The sequence below is a fragment of the Heteronotia binoei genome, chromosome 2 (genome assembly GCF_032191835.1).
Source record: "Heteronotia binoei isolate CCM8104 ecotype False Entrance Well chromosome 2, APGP_CSIRO_Hbin_v1, whole genome shotgun sequence".
Classification (NCBI taxonomy): domain Eukaryota; kingdom Metazoa; phylum Chordata; class Lepidosauria; order Squamata; family Gekkonidae; genus Heteronotia; species Heteronotia binoei.
Window position 1 is genome coordinate 17,083,211 of NC_083224.1, and position 14,719 is coordinate 17,097,929.

General features: G+C 47.6%; 1 protein-coding gene across 1 annotated transcript; it reads left to right on the forward strand.

Annotated features, from left to right (window-relative positions):
• The first annotated feature begins 198 nt into the window (after positions 1 to 198).
• LOC132565998 (zinc finger protein 436-like) lies at positions 199 to 8,898 on the forward strand. Its single transcript, XM_060230626.1, has 7 exons — positions 199 to 375; positions 1,573 to 2,045; positions 5,032 to 5,146; positions 5,960 to 6,030; positions 6,240 to 6,366; positions 6,956 to 8,353; positions 8,519 to 8,898. Coding segments are annotated over exons 2-7 (2,127 nt in total). The 5' UTR covers positions 199 to 375; positions 1,573 to 1,631; the 3' UTR covers positions 8,521 to 8,898.
• The last annotated feature ends 5,821 nt before the right edge of the window (positions 8,899 to 14,719 follow it).

The window sequence follows — 14,719 nt, forward strand, 5'->3', positions numbered from 1 at the left end:
ACCCCACCCCTCTTTGTTTCTCCGCCCTCTCTAGCCAACAGCTCCGCTCTTTTAACCCTTTCACGGCTGCAGTGCTGTCTAGAAAGCTCCCTGCCTTTCCTGTAAAGACTCCCCCCCCCCATCCCAGGACTGGGCTTCCTTCGGCCCGCCTGCAGTCAGCGACGCCTCTACTAATGGGATTGCTCGGGAGTCGCTCCGCACAGGGCTGCACCCCGGGGCTGGATCAGCCCCGAGCCTTCTTCCCAGGAAAAGGAAGGCAGAGAGCATTTTTCCGGGGCCCTGCAAACCTGAAGGGGTTAAAGCCAGCCGAGCTGTTTGCTAGAGAGCCCGAGAAGGGGAGGAGGCTTGAGACAGGTCAAAGCGGGAGGAGCCCGGGTAGGTCCCTCCGCAGTAAGTCCATGCAGTCCGGGAAGGCAGAAATTCTGCTCTCGCCACGTGTTTGCAAAGAGGGATGCTGCTCTCTTTGCAGAGAGGGATGCTCGTCTCTGTCGGGGCCTCATAGCCCCGGGTGCTCCAGAAGCTCCTGTAAGGGGGGGCTGCAGAACTTGCAAGGCGGCCTCTGGGGGATCGGGACCCGCCAGGCAGGGGTAGGGAGGAGTGAGGAGGGGGGCGCCCCCAGCCCCATCCCAGCATCCTGCCCTGTTGGAGGGGGGGAGGGAGTTTATGCGGGAGGGATTGCAAATGGGTTTGTATTTTCAGTGGTTCTTGCCCTGTGTTTCTGGGGGGGTAGAAATCCCCTCGCTCGAGTGAGTCCCCTTCATGGGGAGATAAACGTGATGGAATGCAGAGCCACCCGGGTGTCCCTCGCAGGGTCGGAAAGGAGGGAAACCAACAGAAATTCTGAGCCGTGGAGTGGGGCCCAGGAAGGAGCCACATGGGAGGAATCATCCGTGCAGATTGGCTACCCAAACGCCACAAATTTTGTGTCCCCCCCCCCCCCCATTTGCAGGAAGGGGGTTGTTTTATTTATGTGTGTTAGTTATAGAACAAAGTTTAAATCCACGTTTTATTGGTATATGCTTTTGTGTGCCTGCACACTTTTTCAGAATCTTCCAGGTTTCTGCATTTTGTAAGAAAGGAAATATCAGCCTGTAGCAGTGCAGTTTGGTGTCGTGGTTAAGTGTGCTGACTCTTACCTGGGAGAACCGGGTTTGATTCCCCACTCCTCCACTTGCACCTGCTGGGATGGCCTTGGGGTCAGCCATAGCTCTAGTAGCAGTAGTCCGTGAAAGGGCAGCTTCTGGGAGAGCTCTCTCAGCCCCACCTACCTCACAGGGTGTCTGTTGTGCGGAGGGAGGACAGACTGATTCCCCAGATTTCAGAAGCCAAACTCATAACACCCAGAAAAGATTTTTTTTCAAAGAAAATACTAGTGCTTTTGTTGCCTGAAGAATCAAACAGGCATATGTTTAAAAGCCTGGTATAATATACCACAGTGACATTAATCCTCATCAGCAAAGTACAAGGATGCTTCTTCTGATCCACTGGGGTAATCTTTAGGTGTTTCTTCACCAGGGTCAGTGATGTTCTCTTTTCTTCCTGCCTTTTTACTATCCCTCCGCCTTTTCCCAGCCAAGTGACTAAGAGTGTCTTTCCTGAGTCAGAGGCAACCCAAAAGAAAGGGGAAGAAGATGGAAGAAAAGGACCCTGAAGGCCCTGGAAATGGCAAGACGTTCAGGAAAGAGCCCCATCCCATCCAAGCAGGGAGTGGTGCTGCATTTTGGGAGAGAGACATCTTGGTTCAGGACCCTGTGACCGCAGATGTACGCAGCCAATGCTTCAGGCAGTTCTGTTACCCGGAGGCTGATGGGCCCCGAGAGGTCTGCAGCCAGCTCCATGGACTTTGCAACTACTGGCTGGAACCAGAGAGGCGCACCAAGAAGGAGATGGTGGACCTGGTGATCCTGGAGCAGTTCCTGGCCATCCTGCCGCAGGATGTGCAGGGCTGGGTGAGAGGATGCGGGCCAGAGACCAGTTCCCAGGCAGTGGCCCTGGCCGAAGGTTTCCTCCTGAGTCAGGCAGAGGAGAAGAGGCAGACACAGCAGGTGAGGGGCTTTCAATCTTATCAATCACTCCACTCAAGCAATGAGCTTCTCCTCAGGCTTCCTGCCAGCTATTTCTGTGTGGGTCAAGTTACTTCCAATCCTAGGAACATCCTCTTGTTAACAGCCAACAGTTAACGTTACAATGTAAAGTAGTGAGTATAACAGCTTGTATAACAGTGTAAATGTGCTGTCCCCTCAAAATTACGCAACACACAGCCATTAATGTCTAAACTGCTGGCAACAAAAGTGAGTACACCCCTAAGTGATAATGTCCAAATGGGGCCCAAGTAGCTGTTTTCCCTCCTTGGTGTCATGTGACTCGTTAATGGTACAAGGTATCAGGTGTGAAGGGGGAGCAGGTTATCGCTCTCACTCCCTCATACTGGTCACTGGAAGTTCCACATGGCACCTCATGGCAGTGAACTCTCTGAGGATTGGAAAAAATCAATTGTTGCTCTACATAAAGATGGCCTAGGCTATAAGAAGATTGCCAAGACCCTGAAACTGAGCTGCAGCACGGTGGCCAAGATTATACAGCGGTTTAACAGGACAGGTTCCACTCAGAACAGGCCTCGCCATGGTGGACCAAAGAAGTTGAGTGCCCGTGCTCAGCGTCATATTCAGAGGTTGGCTTTGGGAAATAGATGTATGAGTGCTGCCAGCATTGCTACAGAGGTTGAGGGGGTGGGGGTCAGCCTGTCAGTGCTCAGACCATACACCGCAAGCTGCATCAAATTGATCTGCAGGGCTGTCGTCCCAGAAGGAAGCCTCTTCTAAAGATGATGCACAAGAAAGCCTGCAAACGGTTTGCTGCAGACAAGCAGACTAAGGACATGGATTTCTGGAACCATGTCCTATGGTCTGATGAGACCAAGATAAACTTATTTGGTTCAGATGGTGTCAAGCGTGTGAGGCGGCAACCAGGTGAAGAGTACAAAGACAAGTGTGTCTTGCCTACAGTCAAGCATGATGGTGGGAATGTCATGGTCTGGGGCTGCATGAGTGCTGCTGGCACTGGGGAGCTACAGTTCATTGAGGGAACCATGAATGCCAACATGTACTGTGGCATACTGAAGCAGAGCATGATCCCCTCCCTTGGAGACTGGGCCGTCGGGCAGTATTCCAACATGATAATGAATCCAAACACACCTTCAAAACGACCACTGTCTTGCTAAAGAAGCTGAGGGTAAAGGTGATGCTGGCCAAGCATGTCTCCAGAACTAAACCCTATTGAGCATCTGTGGGGCATCCTGAAACAGAAGGTGGAGGTGCACAAAATCTCTAACATCCACCAGCTACGTGACGTCGTCATGGAGGAATGGAAGAGGACTCCAATGGCAACCTGTGAAGCTCTGGTGAACTCTGTGCCCAAGAGGGTTACAGCAGTGCTGGAAAATAATGGTGGCCACACAAAATATTGACACTTTGGGCCCCATTTGGACATTATTGCTTAGGGGTGTACTCACTTTTGTTGCCAGCAGGCTAGGCATTAATGGCTGTGTGTTGCATAATTTTGAGGGGACAGCACATTTACACTGTTATACAAGCTGTCGACTCACTACTTTACATTGTAGCCAAGTGTCATTTCTTCAGTGTTGTCACATGAAAAGATATACTTAAATATTTACAAAATGTGAGGGGGTGTACTCACTTCTGTGACATACTGTAGATCAAAGAGACAGGGAGATAAAATACATCCTAGTCTGGTACTCTTGCCAACCGGAAACCATTCTTCACCGAGTTTATTACAAGGTGCTGGTTATTACCTTTAAAGCCCTATATGGCCGAGGACCTGCCTACCTTAGGGACCGCCTCTCTCCATATGTTCTTCAGAGAGCACTGAGATCTAGTTCTCAAAATCTTCTAAAAATCCCTGGACCAAGGGAGGCCAAGCTAAAAACAACGAGGGAGCAGGCCTTCTCGATAATGGCTCCCCAATGGTGGAATCAGCTGCCAGAGGAGGTGCGAGCCCTGCGGGACCTCAATCAGTTCCGCAGGGCTTGTAAAACCGTCCTCTTCCAACTTGCTTTTAAGGTGGAATCCTGGTAATGACGTCTAGCCATCTTTATATATATGTATTGAACTGTAGCACCTTCAATTTATACTGGTTTTAATTTATTTACTTAACTTAATTTATGAATTTGTAATTTAACTGTATTTTATTGTATTAACTGTATTTTATTGTAATCATGGTATATGCCATGTCCTGTGAGCCGCCCTGAGCCTGCCTCAGCGGGGAGGGCGGGATATAAATACAAATTTATTATTATTCCCTTTCTCCATGTTCTGCCCAAACAAAGCCTCTTACCCAGACTACAGGTTGTGCATCAAAGCAGTCAGGTTTTGTCACATTCCCATTTCTTTTCAAATCAACCATACATTTTCTTTACTCCAGCAGTCAAAAGCATTGATGTAAGCTATGAATCACAAGCTGCTTTTCTTCTGAAATTCTGTCCTGTTCTCCATTAACCAACACGAATTTGCAGCGTGATCTCAAGTGCCTCTTCCTTTTGTGAATCCACCTGAAACAGAACATCTGGAATTTCTCTTTTGATATATGACAACAGTCATTGAGCATCGCTTGAATTCCATGAGGAATTATTGCAATAGTCTGATAGTTGCTACAGACTTTGATGTCTCCATTTTTTTTTTAAAATTGGAATGTAAAATGAGCATTTCCAGTCTTTGGACCGTTGTTTTCTTTTTCATCTTCGTTAGTGTGTTCATGTTAAGATGTTGCTGGACTCCTTTACTGGGATTTAGAACACCTGTACTGGGTCTGGACTCATCTCTTCAGCCTATTTCAGGGGTGGCCAACGGTAGCTCTCCAGATGTTTTTTCTCCTACAACTCCCATCAGCCCCAGCCATTGGCCATGCTGGCTGGGGCTGATGGGAGTTGTAGGCAAAAAAATCTAGAGAGCTACCATTGGCCACCCCTGGCTTATTCTGTTCCTTCTCTTCCCCTCTCCCTTGCTGTTGTTCCAGATGTGGGGGGGACCCGTGAAGGTGGAAGGAAGCTTCTCCGAGGTGGAAGGAGCTCCGTCAGAGGAAGGTCAGAGGGCGCAGGCCCAGGAGCGTGCCCAAGATGCCCTGTCAAGTGGTAAGGGGGCCTCCCGCCCAGAGGGGATTGGGGCACTTTTGGTGCAGAAGGTTCAAGACAGGAGAAAAAGGAAATACTTCTGCAGACTTTGTAGAATGTTCTGGGAAATAATGTCATAGAATGTGCTGATAGCCACTCCACTTTAAGGGGGAGTATACAGATTCATGGGGAGCATGACAGACCATGGTCTAGCACTCCTATGAGGTTTAGGAGTGGAGTACGGGGTGGACACGGTGTTATTTTCATGTCTTGTCTGGCTGAATACCTGGATATAAAGTCAAAGCATCAGCAGATGCTGTGGAAACACATTTGGTACTTTGGTAGTATGCTAGAGTTCCTTGAGCATCACTTAAAATATCATGCACTTGGGGCTGGATGTGACGGCTGTGTGTCATGCCGCATGATTTCCAGTCGCCTATTTTCCTCCTGGCAGTCCAGATTTTAGGATGGGTAAGAAGGCCCAGCAGGCGGGAGAATGTCATGCCTGGGCTTTTGGTCTGATCTAGCAGGGATACTGAAGCCGTTTGAGCTCCAGGGTTCACAGGGCGCATTGAATTCTGACAGTGGTCTCACTGATACATGTAGGCTTAACACACACACACACACACCGCTCCTGCAGAGACTCATGGGTACCTGGGGCTTTTCTTCCACCTCTCCCACAGGTAACTTAAAGTTAGTACAAATTTTCTTGAGTGTGAAAAAGACCAGGTTTCAGAACCCTGCAAATGGGAATGTGTGAGCAAGATTCATACAAGCAAACAAAATAGGAATTGGAGGCTAAAATTGTTCCTTCCCATTTTGTCTCCCTTGCAGGCAGTGAAGAGACGTTATTGAGCCCTTTTCTTTGCGGAGAAGTGGAAACGCCTCGTCGACATCTGTCCCAGGTAGGGGAGGATGAACAGGGGATAGTCAAAGCCCTGGGTTCTTTCTCAGGGAAGCTTTTGCTCCTGCTGTCTGAGGAAGAGAGGCTCTGAAGCACACTGCCCTTATTCATACCGAACTCTGCATCCTGCACCCTCACAAACACCCTGTCGAGAGTGTCAACTCTCTGCCCGGCATGATCTGTGATGAGGGAATCTGCTTCTTCTTTCAGTCTCCGCTTTCCTTTGAGGAGGTGGCCGTGTATTTCACCGTGGCGGAGTGGAGTCTGCTGGATCCAGGCCAAAAAGGTCTCTACAGGGAAGTCATGCTGGAGAACTATGGGAGCGTGACTTTTCTGGGTAATGATCTTTCGTGGGAGCTAAAGGTGCAAATTGCTGCTATTGGGATGGTGCATGAATCACCAGCAGTATGTGTTTGTGTGGCCAGCACAGCTAATTGACCACCATTGAGTGTCTCGAGAAGTTCGGGTGGCCATAAAAGTGATGTTCATCCTGGCCTTGCAGAGCAATACAAGAGGTTTTAACTTTCTGTAAGACTGATACGTTTTCTATTGATGATACTCTTTTTGTATTTTGATACCATATACTCATTACACAGTCAGAATTGTGTTTTAACACAGGGAGTTTTATCTTTGTTGTGGCTTTCAATCCGAAAGCGGCCCGTTGCCGCTAAAACCACAAGCTGTTTGGCGGCATCCAAGGAAGCCTCTGAAGAACCAGGCGGCCCTGCTGACGTCATTGTGCCGCGCATGAAATTGACCACAGCTGGGGGGCAGGAGGTGCGGCGCGGGGGGCTGCCTGGAGCGGGCCCGATTTTTGTACATTTCACCGTAAAAAATGAGGAAGGCGCTGAAATATTTAAAGTGTGTATGAAACTTCAGGAGCGCATCAGACCTCCTCTAACATGATCTCTCTCTCTTTAATTCAGCAGGCGATGATCAGAGGAATGAGGAGGATGAGGAACTGCGTCATGTATCACCAGATGAAGTAACAAGTGAAGATGTGAGAAGAAACATCAGGATTCAAAGCAGGCCTCAGAGGCAGAATGTCAGGCGCAGAGTGAAGAAGAGGGACACATCTGTTCTTTGCAGGAGGGGGGATTTCCAAGATGTAAGTCACATGTTGGAGGATACATACAAGTGTTTGGACTGTGGAATGAACTTCTCAGATCTAACGCAATATAATGTCCATGTTTCAAAGCATGGTATAATGAAGATATCTAAGAACTTTCAGTATGGAAAGTACTTCAGATACAAATCACAACTCCTTGTGCACCAAAAGATAGACACAGCGGAAAAACCTTTTGAGTACTCAGAATGTGGGAAGAGATTCAGTCATAGTTTCCTTCTTAAACAGCATCTAAGAACCCACACAGGGGAGAAGCCTTTTGAATGCTCAGTGTGTGGGAAGAGATTCAGGAACAGTAGCAATCTTCAAATTCATCTAAGAACGCACACAGGGGAGAAGCCTTTGGAATGCTCAGAGTGTGGGAAGAGTTTCAGTTGGAGTGGCAATCTTCAAAAGCATCAAAGAACTCACACAGGGAAGAAGCCTTTTGAATGCTCAGAGTGTGGGAAGAGATTCAGTAGGAGTAGCGATCTTCAAAAACATCTAAGAGTCCACACAGGGGAGAAACCTTTTGAATGTTCAGAGTGTGGGAAGAGATTCAATTGGAGTAATACTCTTCAGTATCATTTAAGAATCCACACAGGGGAGAAGCCTTTTGAATGCTCAGAGTGTGGTAAAACATTCAGTCAGAGCAGCCATCTTCAACGTCATTTAAGAACCCACACAGGAGAGAAGCCGTTTGTATGCTCAGTGTGTAGGAAGAGATTCAGTATGAGTTGCCATCTTCAACGTCATTTAAGAACCCATACAGGGGAGAAGCCTTTTGAATGCTCAGCCTGTGGGAAGACATTCAGCGACGGTAGCAGTCTTCAAAGGCATCTTAGAACCCACACAGGAGAGAAGCCTTTTGAATGTGCAGAGTGCGGGAAGACATTCAGTCGCGGTAGCCATCTTCAACGTCATTTAAGAACCCACACAGGGGAGAAGCCTTTTGAATGCTCAGAGTGTGGGAAGAGATTCAGTCAGAGTAGCCATCTTCAACTTCATTTAAGAACCCACACAGGAGAGAAGCCTTTTGAATGCTTAGCCTGTGGGAAGAGATTCAGTGACAGTAGTAGTCTTCAAAAGCATCTTAGAACCCACACAGGGGAGAAGGCTTTTGAATGTGCGGAGTGTGGGAAGACATTCAGTCGCAGTAGCCATCTTAAGTGTCATTTAAGAACCCACACAGTAGAGGAGCCTTTTATATGCTCAGAGTGTGGGAAGGGATTCAGTCAGAATGGCCATCTTCAACAACTTCTAAGAACGCACACAGGGGAGAAGGCTTTTGAGTGCTCAGAGTGTGCAAAGAGATTCAATCATAGCACCAATCTTTAAAAACTTCAAAGAACCCACACGGGGAAGAAGGTTTTTGAATTCTCAGAGAATGGGATGAGATTCAGTCAGATTGGCCATCTTCAACAACTTCTAAGAACGCACACAGGGGAGAAGGCTTTTGAGTGCTCAGAGTGTGCAAAGAGATTCAATCATAGCACCAATCTTTAAAAACTTCAAAGAACCCACACGGGGAAGAAGGTTTTTGAATTCTCAGAGAATGGGATGAGATTCAGTCAGATTGGCCATCTTCAACAACTTCTAAGAACACATATAAGGGAAAAGCCTTTTGAGTGCTCTGAGTGTGCAGAGATTCCGTCATAGTGGTCTTAGCTTGACGTCAATTGATTGATATTACAGAATGGCTGTATGATAAAGTATCTTTGTGCGAAACGTATTAACCAAAATTAATACAAATGTTTTTCTATTTGAAGTCATATGGGGAGAGCCTAATTTGGTGCGCGCACACACTGACCCGCCACCCTAGGCAAATGCCTAGGTCCAGGGCTTTTTTTGTAGAGACCGCTACATGGCTTGTCTCGACCCAGCTACATGGCTTGGCTCGACCCAGCAAACCCCAAGGGCCAGACCAAGTGATCTTGAGGGCCATAAACAGCCCTCGGCAGATGTTCCCCACCCCTATTTTTGACAGTAGTTTTCAGTAGGGAAAGAGATCCTAAGGAGTTGATTTCTGATAATGGTGCCCAATTTATTTCTGTGGAATTTGAAATGTTCCTTGCGAAGCGTGGTCAACGGTGTATTATCCACAAGCTAATGGAGAGATTGAACGGTTTAATAGAAGTTTGAAAGATAGGTTGCAAACAGCTAAATTGGAAGGAAAGGCATGGGTTATCTTTACTACTGATTTTTTAACAAGCATATAGGGCAGTGATGGCGAACCTTTTAGAGACCAAGTGCCCAAACTGCAACCCAAAACCCACTTATTTATCGCAAAGTGCCAACACAGCAATTTTAACTAGAATACTGAGGTTTTAGTTTAGAAAGAACAACTCATAGTGAAATTAACAAACTGAAAGAACATTTGGTCTGGATAGCATTTGCTTAGGAAACCAACAAAATAGTAACATGTCAGAATAGGAGAATGATGGTGAGAGTATCGTAAGGCAATAAATGGAGGCTGTTCATTGTTCTGTTGCTTGCAGGTCTGGGTTAAACTGAGAACATGCCTTTCGCAGAGGTGTTCCTGTCCTCCTAATTTACTTTTGAAAATGTGACATACAATATAAACATCATTCTAGTTTCGCATTAGGAAAAAAGAATACATTAAAATATATTGTGTTCAGTAAGAGCTGGTGGTTAGGGTGTCCAAATCAGATCTGGGAGGTCCTGATTCATATGCCCACTCTGCCCTGGCAGCTTGCTGGGAAACCTTGGACCAGTAATATACTCTGAGTTAACCTGCCTCATAGGTTCATTGTGGGGATAAAAGAGAAGGGGAGAGTGTGTCAAACCACTTCAGTGTCCTTTTGTGGGAGGAAGGCAGGGGATACATGATGTTAGTTAATAAATTGATGAAAGGAGTCCACTGATTTATATGGCTAAATCTGAGTCCAGCAGCACCTTAGAGAACAAGATTTTTGAGAGTCAAGGCTCCTTTTATCTAATCGAGGGAGCTCTAATGCTGGAAAGCTTGTGCCCCCTTCCCCAAATCTTGTTGGTCTCTAAGGTGCTCCTGGGCTCGAATCTAGTTCTACTATGGACCAGCACAGCTACCCTTGGAAACTTCATGGATAGTCTGAATTGTATTAACTAGAAAGTCTGATGTGAGAAAGGAGGGCCAGTTTAGTATAGAGGTTAAGTGTGTGGACTCTTATCTGGGAGAACCGGGTTGATTCCCCACTCCTCCACTTTCAGCTGCTGGAATGGTCTTGGGTCAGTCATAGCTATCACAGAGCTGGCCTTGAAAGGGCAGCTTCTGGGAGAGCTTCTCTCAGCCCCATCTACTTCACCTACCCTGTTGTGGGGGAGGAAGATAAAGGAGATTGTGAGCTGCTCTGAGACCCTGAAATTCAGAGTGAAGGGTGGATATAAATCCAATATCTTCTTCTTTCTTTAAACTAAAACTGCAGTCCTGTGCATGTACATGTGTAGAGAGTAGGTGCCACAGTGCTCAATGTAGATTACTTCCGAGTAACCATGGAGAGCAAGCCCAATGAGGAAAGGCTAAGGGACTTGGGGATATTCAGTCTGGAGAAGAGGAGGTTGAGGGGGGAGATGTGATTGCTCTTTTGAAGTATTAGAAGGGTTGCCACTTAGAGGAGGGCAGGGAGCTGTTTCTGCTGGCAGCAGAGGAGAGGAGTGGCATAGGAAAAACTTTTTAACAGTAAGAGTTGTTCAACAGTGTAATCAATCGCCTCACTGGCAGTCTTTAAGCAATGGCTGGAAAACGCTTGTCAGGGATGCTCTGAAAACCAGAACAGCAGTGCAACAGTTCAAAAACAGATTATCAATAATTTGCCTTATGGTCCCTGTAGCTTGAAAGAGCTCAGCTCAGATACTGCAACCAGAAGCATCATATTTGAAGCAAGGAAGCCTGCAGTTCCTCCCTTTCCACTTTTAAACCAGAGGCGATCCTGGCCGCTGTTTCTGCCAGATTAGTGGGATCCAACATTTTCTGTAATAAACCCACATCCCATAAAAAAAATGCTTGATTCAAGTTCCTGATCTCTCCCCGCCCCCCATCCCCACACACCCATGCTCACTTCTTCCCTTCGGCTTGGACCGTGCCACAACAGTTTTGAAATATGAAATGCAACCAGGTCTTGGCCACATGAAAACTTGAAGCTGCCTTATATCCATCTCTCTAGTGCAGGGGTGACCAAACTGTGGCTCAGGAGCCACATGTGGCTCTTTCACACACATTGTGTGACTCTTGAAGCCCCCACCAGAAAAGGCATTTGTCTCTTTAAACTACTTCCTCAAGCTAAGCCAGTCAGTGGCTTGGAGAATGCATTTAAAGTTCAAGTTGCTTTCTTTCCACCTCTATCCCCTTCCTTCCTTCCTTCCTTCCTTCCTTCCTTCCTTCCTTCCTTCCTTCCTTCCTTCCTTCCTTCCTTCCTCTCAGACATCTGACGTTCATGTCTGGTAGCTCTCATACATCTGACATTTATTCTATGTGGCTCTTATGTTAAGCAAGTTTGGCTACCCCTGCCTTAGTGGGTCCCATCTAACCCCGTCCCTAAAACTGCAGGAACACCTGCAAGGAATTTTCCTCTGTGTGTTGTGCTTGGGGGCTGCATTGTGGTTGCACCCCCCCCCCCATGTCAGAATCCCAAAGGTGCCCACAAGTTCAAAAAAGTTAGAGTGCCCTGTTGTCTCTCTGAAGGAGGCCCAGTTAGGGTTGCCAGGTTTGGGTTGGGAAACACCTGGAGATTTGGGGGAAGGAGCCTGAGTTTGGGGAGAGGAGGCACTTCAATGAGATATGATTCCAGAGCCTCATGCATGGGGGGTGGGCGGCAAGGGAGCGTAAGTGCCCACAGAAAGGGCTCCAAGTGCCGTCTCTGGCACCTGTGCCATAGGTTTGCCACCACTGATATAGGGCAATAAGGCATTCTTCAACACAAAGATCCCCAGCAGAATTGTTACATGGAAGGGAGATGTGTACTCATCACACTATGGCGATCCTGGACCTCTTAGAACATCTAATATCGGCCATCTAGCTACTTACCACCATTATAATTTTAATTGTTGTCTGAAACTATTGTACTAGCACCTGTTGAGGTTTTAATCATTGTTCTTATATTTTTGCGTTCTTACTGTTATCTTGTTTGGTCACGCTAATCGGATTGTGTGACTCCTTAATCTGTGAGCTGCCCTGAGCCTGCCTCTAGCCGGGAGGGTGGGATATAAATTAAATAAATAATAAAATAAATAATAATAAAGGTAACTGGGATTTTAAAGGCAAGGACTGATGTAGTGTTAGATTCAGAACTGAGAAAAAGAGTGGATCAGGAGCAAGAAAAATATAGGTCTTATACAGATAGACGTAGAGGTGCTAAGTGTTAAATCTGAGTGTGGCTCTTGTTAGAGTAAGGAGACTGGGATTCTTACGAAAGGGGGAATGTCAGTTCACTCCACCCATCAAGGTTATTGAGAGGAGAGGACCATACACCTATAAATTAGCAGATGGTTGAGTATGGAATGCATCTCATTTGGTACCTGTGCATTTTAGTGAAAGAAGTTTTGAATTAGACAGTTCTCCTTTGTTACCAGGGACTCAAAATGAGGCTGGGCCTGTTTTTGAGGGGTCTAATTCAAGGGATCAGCTGGAACTCTTAGATACACCTCAAGAAACACTAGTACCACAACCATTATCATCACAAGAGGCACTGCTGGTTGTAGCAACAGAGAGGACAAGAAGAACAAGAATACCACCTGTTTGGAAGAAGGACTATGTTATGGATTGACAAAGGGGGAGATGTGGTGTATGTTCCTTTAAGGGGGTTGTATATACATCAAAGATAGGAGGTAGAGAGTGAACCTGGCAGCTGCAGTATGTGATTTATGTTGTGTGTTTGAGTACAATAAGACAGACTTGGAGATATAATAAAACAAACTTAAAGACTGACGTGGAGGCTTTATTCAAGAGACATAACATGCTGGCAGGTTCTTCCCGACTTCTGCAGCTCTGAACCTCCTGTTCTCTTCCTTCCATGTGTCAGCTGCAGTTGGAGATGCCCTCTAATGCGGCTGGATGGGGCTCCTTGGGAGTCACTCTGCACAAGGCTGCACTGCAGGCTGGATCAGCCCTGAGTTGTCGTCTTCCCAGGAAAAGGAGGCTGAGTCAGTGCCCCCCCCCCATTCCCTTCCCCCCTTGCCAAGGAGTCCCTTCTGCATCCGCCTCGTAAGAAGGACTGGGAAGTTCCGTGCGTGCAGGGGAGCCGCAGGGAAGGGAAGGGTTGCGGTGCTTCAAGGGTCGGCTCAGGTGGGGTTGCGAACCTCCCTGCAGGACCTGCAAATCTCCCAGAATTATTCCCAACTGATCCCCTGGTGACAGAAAATGGCTGTCTGGCAGGGTGGACTCCATTAGGCACAGTGGGAGGACTCGCTCCTTCTCAAACCCCTCTGTCCCTATTCTCCACCCCCCAAATCGCCAGGTATTTCCCACCCTGGAGTTGGCAACTGTAGGCAGCTGGCCAGAGATGTGCAAGCAAGAGGCAGTGGGGGGTGGTTAAAGAAAAGGGGGACTGGGCAAAAGTTGGATCTAGATTACTTTAAACCCATCATTAATTCATGATTTTCACATAGAAACGAAATAAAACCACCATCTTAGAGGTTTGCTGGGAGACACATTTGTTCCTTGACTTCCACCATACAGGGCCGAATTAACAATTAGGCCAAGTAGACACTGTCCTATGGGCCCCCACACCGTTAGGGGCCCAGGGCCAGCATCTCCCCCAGTTTCCCCCCTGCTTGCAGCCCTCCCAGCCTGCACGCACAGCCAGCAACTGAACCGCTCTTTGCCCTACTTGCCTGGTTCGGCTGCTGCTGGCATCATCGCCAAGTTTGCCTCTCTCTGCCTCTCCCCTGCAGCTTTGTCAAATGGGCTTTTGAGAAGGTGCCTGCAGGCTGCAACAGAGGCCTCAGGCAGCGGGGTGGCCACTTCAACTCTGAGATAATTTGCAAGGGGGCCCCCAAGATTTTGACTGCCTTGGGGCCTCCACAGGGTTTAATCCAGCCTTGCCACCATATTTTCTATTAAGTGGGGGGCAGCTTTGCGCTGCGCTGCTTTTCACTCCACCCACCCACCCCACCTGCCCCAGTCCCTGCTATCAGTGGCTCTTTCTAACCCCTCTTCTTGCAAAGACAAAGGCTAAAAGAGCACACACACACATGCGGTCCTTCAAATCGCCTCCCCTTTGATGTCTGAATGTTCTAAGCCAGGGGTGTCAAACACGCGGCCCAGAGGCTGAATCAGACCCCCAGAGGGCTCCTATCAGGCCTCTGAGCAACTGCCTGTCATCTGCTTCCTTCTCCCTCTCTTGCTTCCTTCTGCATCACAGCTTGCTTTGCCAGACTTGCTCAATCACACAGAAGCTACTGAGCAAAACCTCTATTTTTTCCCTTTGGCTGAGGGAAGGAAGGAGGAGAGCGAGAGCTTGCTTTGCCAGGCTGTCTAAATTGCACAGCAGAACTACTGAGCCAAGCCTCTCTTCCTTCTATTGACTGAGGTTCCTTCCCCTCCTGGTCCCCTGGGTAAAGAAGGAAAGAGCCAGAGCTTCCTTTGCCC

Coding starts and splice junctions, on each gene's coding strand:
- LOC132565998 (XM_060230626.1), top strand. CDS start 1,632: ATGGAAGAAAAGGACCCTGAAGGCCCTGGAAATGGCAAGACGTTCAGG. Junction 2,046..5,031: donor AGAAGAGGCAGACACAGCAG/GTGAGGGGCTTT, acceptor CTGTTGTTCCAG/ATGTGGGGGGGACCCGTGAA. Junction 6,367..6,955: donor TGGGAGCGTGACTTTTCTGG/GTAATGATCTTT, acceptor TCTTTAATTCAG/CAGGCGATGATCAGAGGAAT.